At 33.0% G+C, this 20,556-nt stretch overlaps 1 protein-coding gene across 1 annotated transcript; it reads left to right on the forward strand.

Moving 5' to 3' along the window:
- Window positions 1-8,987: 8,987 nt before the first annotated feature.
- Window positions 8,988-10,584, forward strand: LOC25493015 (probable aquaporin NIP-type). Its single transcript, XM_013601388.1, has 5 exons — window positions 8,988-9,095; window positions 9,250-9,480; window positions 9,653-9,850; window positions 10,122-10,183; window positions 10,362-10,584. The coding sequence occupies exons 1-5, from the start codon at window positions 8,988-8,990 to the stop codon at window positions 10,582-10,584; spliced, it is 822 nt and encodes a 273-aa protein (XP_013456842.1).
- The last annotated feature ends 9,972 nt before the right edge of the window (window positions 10,585-20,556 follow it).

A 20,556-nucleotide genomic window follows, 5' to 3' on the forward strand; every position in this document is an offset into this window, starting at 1 on the left:
TTCAATCGTATCTTGTATCAATATTCAAAGGTTCAGAAGCCGTTGGGGAAGAATTGGTTTTGAACCTAAAGAATTCTTTTGTAACAGCCTACCAATGAGTTGGCGAGATTGGCAGCTTCATAGATATTGATATGTAGGTGTGAGAATTCGAACACACGATTTTCCATACGTATAGCGGGTGAGACCAGCCGCTAGACTAATTGACAAGATAAAAATACCAAGGAGGAACGATGGATACAATAAGTACTATAAATGTAACAGTTACTATGAGAAACAAAATGAATCACATTTGGAGAAACCAAATTTTCTATTGGCATAAACTATATGGTATCATTTGAGTCTTATTATTGAGAGGTTTGAATTTTTCTTTTAGGTATATAAATCAAATGACAAATATTCATTGAAACTCACATATACGTGGAGGATCGGGATTTGATCCTCGGTCACGACGGCTGCCCTTGCAGTTTTGATATTTTTAACAGTTAAGCTGGTACTTATGGACTTGAGAGGTTCTGATTTATTAAAGAGAAAGAGGATTTAGAAAGGGACTCCAAGGATTTACTACATAAATGTGATGGTCCATGCTTATGAAAACTTCCCTAAACTCTCCCTTATCATTATTTTGTTGATAGATAGACAAAATTACAAATAATCATTGAAATTTACACATACAAGTTAATGGACTAAATTTCAAACCCTGATCATAACATTGGATTGTGGACCCTCCCTTGTCATTTCTTTATGGACTCCATATTTATTTTACATATACATCAATTTTTTCTTAAAGAGGAAAAAAACAAATAATGTACACCTCAAAGCACGAGGAATACTTTGAGGGTCAAAAAATATACAACAAGCAAATAGAGACATATACATCAAAATTAAAAACAAATATATATGCATGCACCAAATCTAGCCAGGTTGGCAATGTTTAATTTGACACAATATGTCAAGAGCTAAGTATTAAAGTGTAACAGTCATATTGTAGATAAAAGGGTGTACACGTGGCAAAAGCTATATCCTGTGGTCCATAATCATGTGAATGCATGTCCATACTGAATTCATGTGGATGCCAGGGTTGTGTGTAACAGAGATGTGAGCCAAACACTGAGTAGTGTGTGTTAATTATTGTACTGAAAGAGAAATAAAAGTGAGATTGAAACTTGGAGTTAAGTTTGTGTGGCAATTGTAATAGGACCAGTGAGAATGAAATTGAGAAAATTCACAGGTTGTAGCATTTGAAGGTACTCTTGTAGTGCTTTTCTTTCCTTTTCAAATGGAAAAGGAAGTTAAAAGGACCCCAATTTTATCCCCATGCCGTGTCAGTGACAGTTTGAGTGAGTGGTATGGATAATAATTAATACCGTCACTCTTCTGTATAGTGATCTCCTAACGAACTCGTTTTTTTTCCTTTGATTTTTATTTTTATTTTTATTACAGTTATTAGATATAAAAGTTTGTTATTGATCTCGAGTGATTATTTATCATGGTCTTTATCGAGCGGCAAAGAGTGAGATGTAAAAATTGGATAGATAGTGTGGTGTGAATGAAGGGGACTCATTATAGGATTGGTTTCGATGTCGTTGGTCATTTGAATGAAGGTCATTACAAAGTGCCGTGCCATCAACATCAAGTTCTGTTTGTTATGTGTCGTTGAGACATTACAGAGTGAACGATATTTGGCTAGCCGTTGGAAGCATTTGAGGAGCAGGACAGACCCAAGGTCTATTGACTTGGTCTAGTGACCGTCTTCGGCTCAAGATGTTTGGTGGGCATTGTTAGTGTGAATTCCAGAACAATTTCCCTTCCGGTTGTTCCGTTGTTTAGAGTGATTACTTTGTATGATGTAAGTATGAGGGAAATATGTCGAAATGGAAAAATGTTCGTTGTCGTGAAGTATTCGAAATTCGAAGAGGACATAAAGCGTAAAATTTAGACACTTGAACATTTCTTGTTTGACGTTATCTACAGAGAGAAAATATATATATTTTTTTTTTGCAAAGAATTAAGTTCCACAATACGAGGAAAGCATGTGGATTGCGTCCTTGAGATGAATGTAATTGTCGGTGTTATACATATGGCTCTTGTGGAACTTGTAGCACTTCACTTTTTTTGATTCTGAGCTTCTGTGTGGAAGGTTTTGGGAATTTGATTCCACTTCCTTGAATTCCACGACTCAGAGAGAATATACTCCTTTAATGACTAAAGATGAGTATATTCACGTAATCGACCAACTTGTTATCAACTCTTTTTTTTTATAGGTTTTTCTTCCCCATGTTTCACTTTGTTATTTCTCCTCCATGACTCAACATATGATTCTTCTCCTTATTCAAATTTCTTGACTTCCACAATGTTGAGTTTCTCTTTGTACCTTATGTCGGTTTTAGCTTTGTTTAAGGAGTCGTTGAGATTTCTTGGCTCTTCGACTTTGATGGCCTTATTGACGTTGATTCCTCTTTGGAGACCTCTTTTTATCGGGTACATGTTCATTCTTTCGTTGTTACCTCGAACTTGGATAACTTCCTCGTTAAAGTGTTTGATGTATTTCCTTAGTGATTCATTATTTCCTTGAAAAATAACTTCCAAAGTTGTACTGTTTTCGGTTGGCGTTGGGATGTCGTGAAATGTGCATTAAATTGATGACATAACTCCTCACACGAGTCAATGGACTCTCAACAAAGACTCTTATACCAAGTCATTGCACCTCTCATTAGTGTCATGGTGAAAAGATTGTACTTCACACCCCTCATACCTTATTGTAGTCGTGGATAACTTTGATGTTCATGATGTTCTCCTTCGTGGTTCCGTCATATGAGTCCACTAGTGATGGTTTCTCCTATCTAGTCGGAATGCAGCAATTGCGAATTCTTCAATTGAATGGTCCGCGACGAGCTCTTTCATTGTCGATTGGACTAGATGACCTAAAATGGCAAGGTTGTTTATACGGTTGATGGCTTAGACGCTCAATAGCAGGTAGTAGGTACCTTTAGGGGGGTGATCCACGTGAGTGGTTCGTAGGGACGTTGACCTCTTAGGGGTAATGTCCTGTCTTCTCCGACAAGATTGCGACGAGGGATTATCATTTTGGCCATTTTATCCGACCCAACCCTTACGCTGTGTGGTGACACTTGGGTGTACAAATCACTGTCAATAGCTTTTCACCTGTTGAAAAAGACTATTTTGGTCTTCAATTATGGGGTTTTGGCATTGGAATGCTTGCACAATATTATTCAAAATGTCCTTCATTCTTATCATATGTGTTGTCGGTGTTATAATTAGGAGTGACAATGGTCTTTCTGGTCATTGACTGTTGATCGATGAAGGTGAAAATAGATTTTCTTCGTTTGGATTGATGCGATGATCGCCACTTTTGGGGAGGTTTTGCTCACCTTTCGCCGTTGAAGGTTTTTGGATTTTCTTGGAAAATTTTGATCTTTGGAAAGAAAAGATGAGGAAAACTTAGTTTCGCATAAACAGTGCCACTGATCTGGAGTGATAAAAATGATGGCTTTTGTCGAGCAATAACCATTGAGATGCGAGTCAGGGAGAAAGAGGGGGGGAGGCAAGCACCCTGACACTCAATTCACCATGATAGCAAAGAGTGAGAGGTACAAATTGGGTAGATCTTGTGTAGCTTGCTTTAGTGACGAAGGTGACCTTTTATAGGCTTGGTTTTGGAGTTGTTGGTTGTTTGAATGGGCGTCATTATGGAGAGGCGTACCATCAATGTCGAGCTTCATTAGTTTCATGTCGTTGATGTGTTACATATTCAGTGATCGTGTTTTGCCCAAAGGTATTTGTTGGGCCTTGTAGGTGTGAATTCAAGTCTTTAATTAGTCAACAACAGTTATACTAGTTAGATACATGACTCGTGGAATACAATTTTTTTTTTGTCAAGTAGCTAGTATATTTGTTAAAATTTCACTTCTTAAGGTGAATAAAGAGGGAGTCTGGGGTTCGAACTTCGGTCTCTGCATATATAATGCAATGTCTTTACCAACAAATTGCATCTGGCTTACCAAAAAAGTAGGGTTAATTAAGTTTTTGATCCCTATAAATATTCACAGCTTTGTTTTTAGTCCCTACAAAATAAAATTACACTTTTTAGTCCCTATAAAATTTTCCATCAGCATTTTTAGTCCCTATAAATTTTTCCATCAACACTTTTAGTTCCTGTAAAAAATTTCTATCAACAGTTTTGGTCCCTAAAATGCTTAAGGAAAATGTCACAGGGACTAAAAAGTGTGAATATATTTTGTAGGGACTAAAAAGTGTGAATATATTTTGTAGGGACTAAAAACTTAATTAACCCAAAAAAAATATAACAAATCATTTAAATTATTGGTACCCTAACCGATTTAAATGATGTTAATTTGAAAATATAATAATCTATGTGTCTTTAATTAGTCCACATCAGCATTGATTTGGCCAAAATTGTAAAAGGGGCGGTGCTTAGGAGGCTAAATTGTATTTTATTTTGTTTGGGGATCAAAATCGCAACTTCCTAAAAATTAGGAGTCAAAAATGTTATTAAACCTAAATTCTAATCACACGTTTCAAATGTTACTTACTATAGTTACCCGTGTATTCATATCATATCTACTATAATACTTATAATAGGTGCTAGATTTCTACACACACAATTGCTCCAAAAACAAAAGATTTCTGCCCACACAAAAAATGTTGAAAACGGATAATTGAGAGTAATGAATAATTATATGTTGCTGCTACTTTATGGGGTGATGAACAACATATGGTGGTGAACGTGTAGTTGGAAAAACATACTGTATGGAGCTACCCTCGTGTGCGTGGCCTTATCTTGTAGCAAACATTTGGGGCCATATTCTAAATACAGTTTCCTTAAAGAAATGCACAACCATTTTATTTGAATAAGTAATACAAATACAAAATACAGAAACCTTTTCGACCAGCATTAAATCTGTCTAACAAGCTGTAACTACTAGTATTTCTTTTGGTTAAGAATTTATTCAGGTGAAATGAATTGTTTATATATATATTTTTTAAGTTACATCATTTTCTAGATAAGATTTTGATAGTGAAATAGTAGGATATTGTGTACAACTTGCACTATCCCACATTTTTTAATATTTAAGCACCATCCCACATTTCCTATCATATTAAATAAATCTACCAAGCATTTATTACAATGGCCATAACCCTTTGATCCAAGTATTTATAACTTTTTGGTCAAAAATGTATTTATAGGTTTTTTTTAAAAAAAATTGTGTGAAATAGTGATGTTTTTTTTAGATAAACAAAATGACAAATAACGATTAAAATTCACACGTATAAATGGAGGTCGGATTTCGAACCTCAATTACGACATCAGACTTAACAATTTTAATATTTTTGTTTGTTAAACTAAGACTTATGAACGAAATAACACAGTACTATACTAAATTTTTAATAAATAAAATACTTTGAGATAATAAGATATGCATGCACAGCCAATTACAGTGACATTCAATCACTATTTTAAATAAAAGACGGTTACTCAAATTCTTAGTTGGGTTAGACAAATTGCAATTTTTTTTTTCACACATCAAAACCTTCCAACATCTTAATGATCGTACTTAGGTCACAAGCTTGCGTCACCAAACTCGAAAAATTACAATTGGTTGTCAATATAATAACACAAAATAAGTACACCTTTCGATCACTATTATAAACGAAAAAGACCACATACAACATTAATTGAATGAATGTAAAATGTTAATTTTTGCTTAAAAGAGTGACCAGAGGATGTATTTTCTTTTTTGGGGGCGAGGGGGTTGTGTTTGAACCAAAAACTATAATCAAGAGGTGGCTCATAAAAGAGTAAATGAATGCAAACAAAAACCAATGTAGAAAGGTGATGGTGTTTGTAGGGTGAACCACGGACATGAACCGGATGGGGTGTGGTGTTGGGACCATTAAGGGGAGGTGGGTTGAATTTGACAAGGACAATGAAAATGATTAAATTAATAATAAGGATTCTATTTCTAGGATTATGTCAATAATAAACCTCAACCATTCATTTTATTCTTTTCAAAATTCGCACATTGTAGGTAGTATGGGTTTATTTATTGAGGGTACAAGTTCACTTCACTTTCGTTACCATCATCATCAACCATGTGAGGTGGAACATTTATCAATTTGAGGATTATATACACTCCACCCTCTCTTTCTTTCTTTCTTTGATTTTTTTTTTTTTCATATTTTTTTTATGCTAAACTAGCTAGTGACTATAGTCTCAAACAAAGAGTCCATTGAAATGATGAGGCCCATTATAGAGTTAAATGGGCCAAAAATTATGTTTGATCTACAGGATCGATGTGTGAAAATTGCTTTTCTCACATCAAATTTTGCTTAAAAAGTCAGTGAAAAAAATATCATTTTATCTCAAGCTGCGGTTAACTACCGTTCTGTAAGCAAACTATAGGTAGCTACCGCTGTGCTAGCTGCAATTAACTTCAGTTGGCTCATACACTTAAGTGCATTTCTTGGCAGAGCATCAATTGCGATTTTGTGTGTTTCGATGGAAAAATCAAAATAAATTGAGCCTTATTCATAATGCTAACTTCACAAATCTTCTATATGTATTTTTATAGAGGTGTCTCCATGATTCCAATAGCCTATAAACCAAGCCTTAGTCTTGGAATCATGGAAGGTAGTTTTATGACAAACATTCCATAATTCCTATTTCCTTTCTTTTACTCTGGCTTTTACTCGGGAGATGCAACCACCTAATTTAATCTTATTGTTTTCTCAAATAGAAGTATGGTATGGTTGTAAGAACTTGGATGACTAAGTTATATTGGTTTAAGCACAACAAAAACTAACGATCATTTTATCGATATGTTTTCAACAATGTAACGAAAGTTGAAGTTGATAATGAGAGGATCAAAAGATCTTAAACGCCATAATTTCACTAAAATTTTAGGTAGCCTTCCGACAAGCGAAAGTGAAGGTAGGTTGTTGAAAATATAAGATTAAACACAAGGTTTGAAGCATTATAATAACCTAAGACTTTTTGAGATGTAAAAATGGGTAATCAGGCTTAATGGGTCAAGCTAACATGGAATGCCATAAGAATAAGATTTCATGTTAGTGATGCACTTGTTTATTACTAGAGATAGAGTAAATCATATGTAATATCTAATCCTAAGGCATGTATATATGAGGTAAAAGGATGGAATATGATTTGACTTGTTTGTTGTAATGATGAACTCCAATGGATTCCATGACACTTTTCATCGTAACAGACTTACATCCCTTGAGGCAGATTCCATCTCCATAGGTGAAGAAACTCTCACATGATCATAAATTTAGATCCTACATATGTCTCTATATTCAAGTTAAAATGCTTGCTGGTTGGAAAGGTTTCAACCTTGTTGCCGTGTATTAAAGACATTATTGGATATTTTCGTTATCTTTCATAACAAGTTCATACCCTTCACAAGGTTAATTATAATTAGAACTTATCAAAGTCAAATAGTACTTTTTTTTTTTTAAATGTTTTGAATATTTTTCTAAATATAACCTCACATTAAATACATTGAGAATGGTGAGACATCCATTTCAACATAGATGATAGAAATATTGATCGTGTCATAGGAGTCGGAAGGAAGGAAAAGTGAAGATTGAAGAGAAGATTTGAGAGAAAAAGCATGGTTGTTGTCGATGTTGAACGAGATTGTCCGAGAGATAAACAACGTTGATGTTGTCTTAATAGACCAAAGTAGTTTTTAGAAAGGACAATATAGTTCCAAGAGTAGGCTGTGATGTGAAGCCAACATGATTCAGACACTACATTAACTACTCCTCTATATTATGCTTATGTTTTAGAACGAGACAATGTATGTTTACGTTTGGCGGACCATGAGATCAAATTATCACCAAGATAAATACGAGGTAAATCTTCTTGTATCTAAACAGTCATACCAATTACAAATTCTAAGATGGTATCAGAGGAACACTAAGAACCATGCTAATAGTAGCTGATTTGATGACAGGGCTGAAGTGTAAGGTCCACGGTGGAAAACTCTACTGCTGAGACACTCCAAGATTGAAATATTGGCCGTGTCATAGGAGTAAGAAGGAAAGGTGATGATTGGAAGGAAGAAGCATGGTTGATGCCGATGTTGAACTGAATTGTCAGAGAGATAAACAACGTTGATGTTGTCACAATTGACCAGAGTAACTTTTGTGATAGGACAATATAATTCAAAGAGTAGGTTGTGAAGACAACATGATTTAGACGCTACATTGGCTACTCCTATGTACTGTGCTTCTACGCATGAGACAAGATATGTTGTGTTTGGTCCAACCACAATTTCTTAGAAAAGAAAAAAAATTATTTATCAAAAAATATTATAAGGGTATATAAATTATTTAAACTATAAATAAATTTTAAAATTTGTGTTGTAGTTTTTTTTCCCTTCTTATAATAATTGAAACTAAAAAATACTACAACTTTTTAAAAATATATGACATCAAAGAGATTATTCATTAAAAAAAACATTAAATGATACTTTTAAATCTGATATATTCTTAACATAATATATATTTTGTACTGATCGGTATGCAACTCAACTGCTTCAAATCCATTTACTATCTTTACATTCTTAGATTAACTAAAATCAGAATAATTGGTTTATTTATTTTGTGTGAAGTACATGTACGGTTACACTCAATGGTTTATATCAATTGATTTTATATTTAGCTATAATGACATGTGTACAATATTGAATTAAGGTAAAGTGGTGGTAGTTTCTTTTTGAGGGGAAAGCATGGTGTGTATAAACACTTTCACCTCCATTGGTTGTTCCTGAAAAGAGCTAAACCACCAAAACTACATATATCAATAAGCAAGTTTGGATTACAAGCATAAATTTTGAACCATGTTCCACACCAAAGACATGCATAAAGGAGTCTAAGAAAAAGAAAGAAAAAAAGTTCAATTTAATTATTTAATTTAGGTTAACATGTCTACAAGTGAGATCACGAAAATGGAAGAAGGTGATCTTAAGACACAAACAAAAGGAGAATCAGGGTTTTGCGGTTCTCCTGAGGTAGTTCAAATCATACAAAAGGTACACATATTAATAATTATACCAATGTACCATACCATACAATTACATTAATAATATATAGTTTTCATTGATGTTATTGTGTTGAGTATTGTGAATTGAATATCTTTGTCACTACTAATGAATGTTTTATTTAAAAATTAAATGTATGGAACAGGTAATAGCAGAGGTGATAGGAACATACTTCTTAATATTTGCAGGGTGTTGCGTAGTTGTTCTGAATAAAGTGGAAGAAACTAAAGGAACAGTAACATTTCCTGGAATTTGTGTAACATGGGGTTTGTCAGTTATGATCTTGGTTTATTCTCTTGGTCACATCTCTGGTGCCCATTTCAATCCTGCAGTCACAGTTAGCTTCGCAATTTATCGTCATTTCCCGCTTAAACAGGCATGCATATACTTATGACAACTTGAACTACTAGCATTGTTATAAAAAGCTGAATTAACGACGAAAAAAATAATTATTCTCCCATTTTGTCGTCTTAAACACTTAACGACTGAATTAGAGATGGATTTCTTGTTTTTCGAACACATGTAACATAATTTGTTGATTTTTGCAGGTGCCATTATATCTTGCTGCACAAGTGCTAGGATCTGTCCTTGCTAGTGGAACATTGTACCTTCTTTTTGATGTAGATGAAAAATCTTTTTTCGGAACAGTACCAGCAGGATCTAATATTCAATCTCTTGTCTTTGAGATGCTCACATCATTTCTCTTGATGTTTGTTGTATCTGCTGTTTCCACGGACAATAGAGCGGTCAGTATGCTCAGTTTACTTTAATTTACCTTATATTTTCTTGCATTTCGGTATATAAAATTAGGGTCATGCTAATATTGTTCCCTAATGGCGCCCGTTAGGGCTTCCACTAATTACAAATATGAGAAACATTAATTTTAAATTTTTTAATAATAAATTGACACAATTTTTAAGATAAAATTTCTATATATTGAGTTCATTAATATGTGCCCTAAGGCGCGTGTTAGCATTTCTCATAAAATTAATTCAAATTCCTCTTTTTATCAAACAGATTGGAGAATTGGCAGGGATTGCTGTTGGCATGACAATCGTAGTAGACGTCTTCATTGCTGGGTAATATCAACACTATTATTATATTGTTATTATATATATATATATATATATATATATATATATATATATATATATATATATATATATATATATATATAAGTTTCAATGGTTTTACTTATCATAATGAAGTCCATATATACTACTTCAATTTAATCCTAAGTTTGATAATTGCACGCAGTCCTGTGTCAGGTGCATCAATGAACCCAGCCAGAACTTTTGGGCCTGCTGTAGTGATGCACATCTACAAGGGATTCTGGGTTTATATAGTTGGACCCTTTGTTGGTGCCATATTAGGTGCCTCAGCTTACAACTTGATTAGATTCACTGATAAACCACTCAGAGAAATTAGCCGAAGCTCAAGCTTCCTCAAAAGTGTCTCTAGAGCAGCAAGTTTTCGGTAGATAACATGTCATTGTTTTGAATGACTTTTGGATTCAAACTACATAAGTACGATGGTTCTATGCGTTTTAGGGTTTGAACATTACAGAGATGGATTTCTTTTTGTTTCGGTATTCATGTGTAATTATATGATGGCATGTTTAATTTGTTGGTCATTTTCATCTACACATTCTTCAATTTTATATCACTCATTTTTCTTTTTCACCCTTTTTTTTTTTTGAGTAAAAAAAGACATACGGTGAGCCTTCGAGTGTGTGATCCAAAACAATTAAAATAAAAATGGCTACTCGAATTTTTTTTTTCTTTTCAAAACTGCACAAAATAAAATTTTATTGTGTATTTTCAGATCAGATTTCATGTATATTATTTTTTGAAAGGATTTCATATATATTCTTAAAAAATTGAAATAAGTCACATATATAAAATACTCCCTCAAAGAAAAACATTAATGCTTATTGATTTTATTATTGTGGCAAGTGTGCAGACGTCTGTCCATTTTTTGAGAAGAAAAACAATTTAGAAAATATCCAAGACGAATAAAAATATAAAAAAAAATTGTTTAAATGAATGATAAAATTGAAAGAAAAAAAAATCAAAAGGCTATACCAATTTATTTTTAGGAAGCTATACCAAAATTTGGTATCAACTTGAAATATAGTCATAGATATATTTATTAAGGAAAAAGTTTTGTTATTGGAAAAAGAAGAATAAATTGTATATAAAATAGTTTAAATAAAGGTAAAATCGAAAGAAATAGTTTTACCAAAACTCGAGATCTTATTATATAGAATGTAATTTGTATACATCGTCAGTATACAATTATTTTACACACACATCAAATGATTTATTGTAAAGTCAATTAACGAATATGAAAACACATGTTTTTTTTTATTTTTTATTTTATTTTTTATACTTATTAACCAATTTGATAACACATTATTGGATGCATGTAGAAAATAACTTTAAAATTGTCGATATATAGTAATGAAACTCTTTATATACATGAGCGAGTCTTACTTGGGCACAACAATAAATAAAAAATGTTTAGACATACACACAAATGAAGAAAATTAAAAGTTACTTAATTATTCTTCAGAATGTTTATTCATCTTGTTCAATCTTTTTTCCTGATTTCACAAGCCCTAGTTTGTTGGTTAATCATCATGACGTTTATTCATCTCTTGTTTGTTCAACTTTTTTTTCTTCTGATTTTGAGATCACGATTCAACAACAGCGTGAATCTCGAATAAAAATCTTTAGGTTCTAACACGAGCACTACAATGTTTGATCCACCTCATAGCACAAAATTTATTTATCATGTTCATCTAGGGGTGTGCATAAAAACTGGATTAGCTAACCCAAACTTTAAATATGGTGAACCAAACTAGAAAAGCTCAATCCACTTTCTTTTGACCTGATCCAATCCCTTTTAAAAAAAAAAAAAAACGGGTCAGTTACCCATTTATCTTCGCAAACCCTGCAAAACACATTTCACAAACCCTAGACACAATCTGAAAACGCGATTCTCCAATACATGATTCTCCAAAATATGAAAACACTATTCTCCAACTCCACAATCTGAAAACACGATTCTCCAACCCCACAATCTGAAAACGCGATTCTCCAACTCCAGAATCTCAGCTTCTTCTACTCCAAACATGATTCTTCAACTTTTTCACAAATCTCAGCTTCTTTCTTCACACTTTCAAGTACAACTATTCTCTTTCCTTTTTGTTCTTGTGTTTATACATTGTGGGTTTTCGTTTTTGAGTCATTTAGGCCAATAGTTTTCGTATTTGAATCATTTAAGCAAATGGATTTTTTTAGAATGTTTTTTTTATATGTTTTATTTGTGTAAATTGGTTTAGATGATGTTAAAGTTGAATTGTACTAAGTCTCATATTTGTAAATTGGTTTAGATAATGTTTTAATCTGGCATATTTGATAATTGTGTAAATTGGTTTTAATTTGTTCTCATGTGAATATGTTGAGGATTTTTTTTTTATTCTCGTCGAGATTGTGCAAGACGCACAACAACTCGCGGATTGAAACAAAGAACAATACAAGGCGCTAAAACAGGACTGCCCAAACCAAAGACACACCCATCCACACCGCACAGGAAGGGAAAACAGAAAACAACATCCCCCAGAATACATAAATGGTTGCGCAAGACAATGTTACAACAAAACCAGAAAAGAAAAAACAGACCAGCAAGGCAACGGTGAGGTTGTCATATACCCCCTAATCCCACCAGAACCTCATAGCATATCGCAGCATCACCACCCTCGCTACAAACCTGCACAACCTGAATTGTCAGCAGGAGGCCCACCAAACCAGAAAGCCAGCCGCAAAAACACCTTTACCGCAGCAGACAAGCCTCCGGATTCCATGTCCATTCTTTAAATAAACAAACCGGCAAATTCAAGCGACTCAATACCCACCGCCAAGCTAACACCTTAATTGCCTCCACCACTTCATCAACACCGCAGACAGAGTTATTAAAGATAAAATCATTTCTAATTTTCCAGATAGTCCAAACCGCCGCATGCCAAATAATCCGATAACCCTTCCTAACCTTCTTATTCCTAGCCGAGTCATTCCACCACTGCCAATGATAGAAAAGATCCGGTGGTGGATGATAGTCAAAACCAAGCCATCTCAGAAGATTAGTCCAAATTGCTGTTGCCGTCACACAATGGAGGAATAAATGATCGGACTCTTCCGGGACACCTTCGTAGATGACGCAGTTTAAGGGGGAATTTTTCGATAAGGCATGCCTTCTAGAGAGATTACCCCTAGTCGGGATCCTATCGCGAAAGAGCTTCCAAGAGAAGGCAATCACCTTTGTCGGTGCCGGACTCTTCCAAATACTCGTAAACACCTTCAATTGCCCCTCCGTTCGAGGATGCACTACCGGCCTCAATTCATCCAACTTCCTATACATGGAGCTCACCGAGAAAGTGCCCTTATCCTCCAACTTCCACCACCACCTATCCGGAACACTCGACCTCCTAAAACCCCCTAAGTTCTCCATCAAATCACCTAATATTGTAGCTTCCCAGATAAAAAAACGGCCTTCTCCAAGAGAAACCCCACATTGCCTCCGCATCCATGGAACCACAAATATCCCCCACGTTGGACTCTTTTTGATTAAACAATGCAAAGAGCCTATAATATGCTGAGGATTGAATATGTGAATATGTTGAAAATAAAATTATTTTGAGGATTAAATATGTGAATATGTTGAGAATTTCTAAGATTTTTTTGTACAAAGCCATACTCTTCTTAGCTCTGTTTGGATGGGAAAAGAAAGCTAAAGGAAAGAAAGTGAAAGGAAAGATTGTTAAGGGAAAGAAAATAAGATGAAAATGAGTAGAAAGTGAGATGATTTGATGGTTGTTTGGTTATAGTGAAAGTAAATAGAAAGTGGAAGGAAAGAATAAGCTATATTTTGTAAATACCATTTATACCCTTTTATAAAAATGATATATAGACATATGTATTATTCAATTGTAATTTAATATAACAAATTATTTTAATATAGCATATGTACCAATAATGTACTCTATATATAAATATAAATCATCTGCCACTTAATATTTTTCGATATTGACAGATATATAGCTATTATTAATAAAAAAACAATTATATATCAAAACTCAATTAATATATATTATAAACAAGATGGTGGGTGGGTTTTATGTCTTTTCATTAAAAAGTCACGTTCTGCAACCTCTCTCTCCAATTTGGAGAGGATTGTTTTTTATTGTGAGACCCATGAGAAAGTTTTTTTCCATCCTTATTTATAATCAAACCAAACCATGGAAGCACAGAATCCGAAAAACTTTCTTTCTCTATTAGACCCCCTTCCTTCCACAATCTATGGTTCCAAACGTACCCTATTAAACGTTGCTGCAATGGATTAGAATGCAATTTTTGTGTTTACGATATAGTTGTACAGGAAAAGGTGTGCTGACTCAAGATGATTGGAAACGTGTCAGGGAAATCCTTCCATTCTTGAAATTGTTTTATGATGCTACAATACGCATATCAGGTTCGTCTTATTTAACAAGGAATATTTATATGTTTGAGATCCTTGGTATTGGGAAAAGGATTGTTGAAATGTGCAGCTCTGAGGATGTTCATCTTCGCTCTATAGCTCAAACAATGAAACTGAAATATGATAAATATTGGGGAAATTAAAAGACCCTTAACATGATGCTATTGGTTGCACTGAAGATTCGCTAAAATGAGCATCTTCATCCTTGATTACAACTGAAGATTTTGAGAATCTTGAGTTGCTTGAGCAAGGTATGATAGAACAAGTTGATACATAAATTATTTTTATTATTACTTACTATCTTGAGTTGCTCTAATGCAATCATGACACTTAAATATACAAAGTTTTCCAAGGTGCGAGAAAAACAATTGAATTGACTTGTTTGTTACAATTGCATTTGCCAATATTTTGTTTTCTCCTCGCATTGTGACTCCTCCCTCCATTCCTTTGCTCGTTAAATTTTTTAATGGTGCCAAAGCAAAGATGAATAATAGTAGAGGAAAAAGACATATGGAGGACACAACACATACTCGTAAAATTGGAAAAAGGCGCATGAAGAAGAAGATGAATCCACAATTGTATCTGCCTCATGAATTGATCATCCTTATTCTGCTAAGGTTACCAATGAAGTCTCTTATTCGTTTCAAATTCATTTGTAAGCTTTGGTTTTCTCTTATCTCTAATGATCTTCACTTTGCAAATTCGCATTTTCAAATAACCGCCTCAACACACACTAGTAAAATTGTGTTCATAACAAATTCACTCAATGACACACTCTTTCGATTTTGAAGTATCTATTCACAATAATACTGTTATTGAAAGACCCAAACCATATAGATAAAAGCAATCATATGCATCTACAACAGCTACAACATCTACATTTAATTCAATTGGAGACAAAGGTATTTGTTTATGAACTCGGGTGAATGGATTCCATAGGTGGAAGCTTGAATTATGATCATGCAAAAATATAAAGCCTCTATAGAAACTTACAATTTCAATAAGACCATCAAATAAGGGATTTATAAAACTAGGGTTGGGTCTTTCAATAACAGTATTATTATGAATAGATACCTCAAAATCGAAAGATCGTGTGTCATTGAGTGAATTTGTTATGAACACAATTTTACTAGTGTGTGTTGAGGCGGTTATTTGAAAATGTGAATTTGCAAAGTGAGGATCATTAGAGATAAGAGAAAATCAAGGCTTACAAACGCATTTGAAACGAATAAGAGACTTCACCGGTAATCTCAACAGAATAAGGATGATCAATTCATGAGGCAGATACAGTTGTGGATTCATCTACTTCTTCATACGCCCTTTTCCAATTTTACGAGTGTGTGTCGTCTCCTCCATGTGTCTTTTTCCTCTGCTACTATTCATCTTTGTTTTGGTATCGTTAAAAAATTTAACGAGCAAAGGAATGGAGGGAGGAATCACAATGCGAGGAGAAAACAAAATATTGGCAAATGCAATTGTAACAGATAAGTCAATTCAATTGTTTTTCTCTCTCCTTAGCAAACTTTGTTTTCTCTCTCCTTGTTTTTCTCTCTCCATACCGTAGCACTTTAACACCCACCACGATTGAGCAACTTATATGCACTCAAGATTGGCTCAAAGGAGCATCTTCATCCTTGATGAGAACTGAAGATTTTGAGAATCTTGAGTTGCTTGAGCAAGGTATGATAGAACAAGTTTATACATGAATTATTTTTATTATTACTTACTTTACTTGAGCATAATGAAATTTTTTATATCTTTTGTAGACATTTGTCAATCGGAAGAGGGCCCTAGTTGTTCAACTTCGTCTACTTCTATTGCATTTGAAGATGATTGAATGGTAATTATTTCTAGGCTAAAATATGTTTTTGATCCCTGCAAATATGACGAGTTTGGATATTGGTCCCTCGTAATTATTTTTTTTTTAAATTCATTCCTGCAAAATTTTTTGTTTTTTAAAATAGTTCTTGACCCCATTTTCTTGCTTATTTGACAGGTTTTTGCTTACGTGGCATTAGCTGACTGTGCCAAGTTGTCCATGTGGCAAAAACGTGGCAATTTTTTATTTTAACAAATTAAAAAATGGAAATGGTCTTTATTTAAATAAATAAATACTATAAATTAAAATACTTGTTTTTTTTAGAGAATTAATAAACTTGTTTCTAGAATTTCATGTTCACTTCTTCTTCTTATTCTTTGGGAACAAACAATGGAGAAAACATAATTCCCCCGATTTCAATTCTTTGCAAGCAAAAAAAAAAAAAAAAAAAAAAAAACTCCTTCAATCCAATCAATTTTGCTTTCACCAGCTCCCTACTCACTTTTTTTCATTTTAATTCCACCGATTGTTAAGAGCTTTTCATCAGGAGCCAGAAAATTTATGGAGCTCGGACAAAAAATTTATCACAAATTCACATGTGACATAATATATCAACAGTCATAAATCAAAATATTTTTTTTTTTAATTTTAATTTTAATTAAAAAATTGAAATAAAAGAGGTTTATCATTTTGTCAACAAAAGTACAATTTAAAATAGGATTATTAATTGAAATTGACCATGTAATATATGTGAAGTCTGAAAATTGGTCATGTAATTAAATAACATGTATTTTGACCATGTAATTCGAGATTTTTATTATTTATAACCTTGTAATATACGCGAAGTCCAAAAAAGCAACTGAGAGATTGAATTTTTTCATGATTTGTTAGAGGCAAGTTGAGAACGTTAAAATATGGCTTTACACAAAAAATTTATAAATTTTCGACAAACAATAAATTAATTATGAATTTTTAAAGTGTCAAAAGCTAAAAAAACAAAACAACGGAAATCTCGACCTATAAATCGAATTTTGAGCTTATTATTTGCAGAGACATCTATAAAAATAAATAAAAAGGATCTGTAAAGTTTCATATCATTTCAAAGTCGTTTAAAATTATTTTGATTTTTCAACCAAAACGTGCAAAATTGAAATTTTGTTCCGCGTAAACGTATACTCATAAGTCAAATTTAGTTCCCTAATTTTGTAGGCATGACTAGAACATGATAAGAACCTTCACAATGAAATTTCGTAGTTTTTAAACAAGATACAAATTAATTATAAATTGTTTAAGAAATTCATAATTACGAGGGAGTAAAAATTCATAATTAATTTATCCTTGATCGAAGAAATTTAATTTTTTATGTAAAGCTATATTTTAACGTGCTAAACATGTATGAAAAAAAAAATAATGAAAAAATTCAACATGTAGGTCACATTTTTAGACTACACGTATATCACAGGGTGGTCAAAAATAAGAAAAAATTCAAGTTAGAATACTAAAATATATGTTTTGTATTTTTAAGGGTCAATTTTCAGACATAAAAACCCAAAAATCTCACTAGAAATCTCAAATTCGGTTGCTGCAAATAAACCCAGAAATTCGCTTGCTGCAGTCGAAAAAGCCTTCTTGTAGTAACGAGAAATTCATGAATAAAATCCTCATGTGTAGAAACCTCAAACTCATAGGTCCGTCGCTCTCGCGAAATCACATAAATTCATCATCCTCAACGCACTCAAATTCATCCTGGAAATCTTCATCGAGATCTATTATTACATTGTGGATCTGGAACACTTTTGGGTTTCTTTGATTTGTTTTTAATGGTTTTCTATGAACATCATCTTTCACAACCCCAATCTTTGAAACAATGGGCTTTGTTAGGGGTTGTGGAGTTATTAAGAAATGTTAGAAAGGATGTTTTGAATAAAGGATGAATGTTTGATGGAGGAAGAAGATGAACAAACATGAACCCTAACTCCAATTCTTCCCCAATTACATTTTAATGAATTTAAATAAAGAAAATTATTTTTTAAGTTCGAAAAAAAATCATATCGAAAATTATTTTCCAGATTTTTTTTAATTGTTTTTACATTTTTTATTTCAAAATTAATATTTTGTGTTTTATTATATATTTTCGAAAATCAATAAAAATAAAATGTTTTATTTAATTTCAAAAATCTATTTTTTGTTTTTAAAAAAAGGTTTTTAAATAATTAAATTGAAACAATTGCCACGTGGCTGCCAACCGTGCAAAGTTACACAGTCAGCATGTGCCACTTAAGCATAAATATACCAAATTATCATTAAAGTGAGGTCATGGACTATTTTAAAAAACAAAAATTTTGCAAGGATGGATTTCAAAAAAAATTTTTACCAGGGACTAAAACCCAAACTCGCTATATTTGCAGGGATCAAAAACATATTTTAGCCTTATTTCTATTTCTACGTTATGCGTCAAGTTCTGTTGGTCATGGTTCATGAAGTGGCTTGAATCATCCTATCTAGTTAAATACATAAACAACATTAGTATTCAAATGCATATCATGGTTTTCATTTCCATTTTTTGTATTAGTTTATTTTTTCTCTTTTAATTCAGTGTGCTATAGATTTTGTTAGCAAACTAAGAATTTGATCATGATGACAAGGATTGTAGTGCTGATTTGGATACTTAAAATATAGTTTCAAGTATTCTCTGGTACTGCATGTCCTATTTTGTTTATGTGTAAATAAATTTGTATATATTTTTAAGTAGATGGTATTGCAAAATAAAGCCTTGCACAAGTGATAATTGATCCAACATATTCTTGCACAAGTTTGCAGAAGCTTATGGTTTAGGATGTTAACAGCCATGTGATATTCATAAGCATTTTGATGTGTTTCTTTTTTGCCAAAAAATATGTCCAAGATTATTTGGAGATTATTGTCTACCAGATTGATGCAATGTTTATATGTCTTAGCATGATAGAAAGTTTCCTTTACTGGTACAATACCACTCATCTGTGATAATATTCTTTGTTGATCCTGTGTTGATATTCTTTTGGTGCTGGTTTGAATGTTTCAGGAGTCTAGTGCAGGGTGCTCATTTTGACTTCGATGTGTGATGTTGGTGAATCTTCGTTGATACAAGCATTTATCTCAGCCATTGGTGTTTTGTAGCATGCTACTTGTTTCTCTTTTGTACTATGTGTTGATGACACCCATGTTACCTTAAAAATTTATATGCTTTGATTATGGGCAACTTGTTCTAAGTAGATCGTATTGCAAATGTAATAGTTGCAAGAAAATCAACAGTTTCACCAGCAGAAAGAATTACATGGCCCTTGATCATGTTGGTCACCTTTAAGTCACTACATTATTGCACTTGATCATGTTGGTCCTTTTTAATCTTTAAGTTTTTATGTTTAAATTGCTTGAAATATAATTGAATGGACATAAGCTTTGTACTCCTGTTTTCTTAGGTTTTCAATGGAAAAAAACCAGTTCAGGTAAAAAAAACCAGGTTTAGAAAAAAATCCAGTTTGATTTACAAATCCGGTTCAAGTAAAAAAAAATGGTCCGCGTAAAAAATCGGTTCACGACAAAAAACCTGTTCAGGCCGTATGAACCGGATTGCACTGTATCGAACCGATTTTGAAAAAAAAAATCCATTTTTTTTAAAGTAGTTTTTGGATATGGACTGTATTCATAAATGTAGTATGGATTAGTTTGATTAATCCATCTACACACCCCTACTTACATGTACGTGTCCTCATAGATGTACATGTGCTTCTATGAGAAATGCTAGAACCTTTAGGTCAAAAAATGAAGTAATACAATTTTCTCGTTACTGGATTGAATGAGGTAAATCCGTTGAGTTGGATTTGTGAGCTTCATAAATGTGATATTTGTGTATTTCTTTTTCGTACTCGTAAATAATGTTCCGCAAATCGAGTGTTAACTCTCCGAGTTTACGTGTTTAGGTACCAAAATCGTGTTAACTCGGAGGTAAACTCGATTTCTGGTAAAATCGGAAGGTTTGACTGAGTTAACATTTGGTAAATTCGACCGAGTTCACCGAGTTTTACGAGTTTACATCTATAAAAAAAATATAAAAAA

The sequence above is a fragment of the Medicago truncatula genome, chromosome 4 (genome assembly GCF_003473485.1).
Source record: "Medicago truncatula cultivar Jemalong A17 chromosome 4, MtrunA17r5.0-ANR, whole genome shotgun sequence".
NCBI lineage: Eukaryota > Viridiplantae > Streptophyta > Magnoliopsida > Fabales > Fabaceae > Medicago > Medicago truncatula.

Excerpts from the sequence above, each read along its gene's own strand:
- LOC25493015 (XM_013601388.1), top strand. The coding sequence starts at position 8,988 with ATGTCTACAAGTGAGATCACGAAAATGGAAGAAGGTGATCTTAAGACA. Across the intron at positions 9,481-9,652 it reads GTCATTTCCCGCTTAAACAG|GTGCCATTATATCTTGCTGC; the intron begins GCATGCATATAC and ends TGATTTTTGCAG. Across the intron at positions 10,184-10,361 it reads GTAGACGTCTTCATTGCTGG|TCCTGTGTCAGGTGCATCAA; the intron begins GTAATATCAACA and ends AATTGCACGCAG.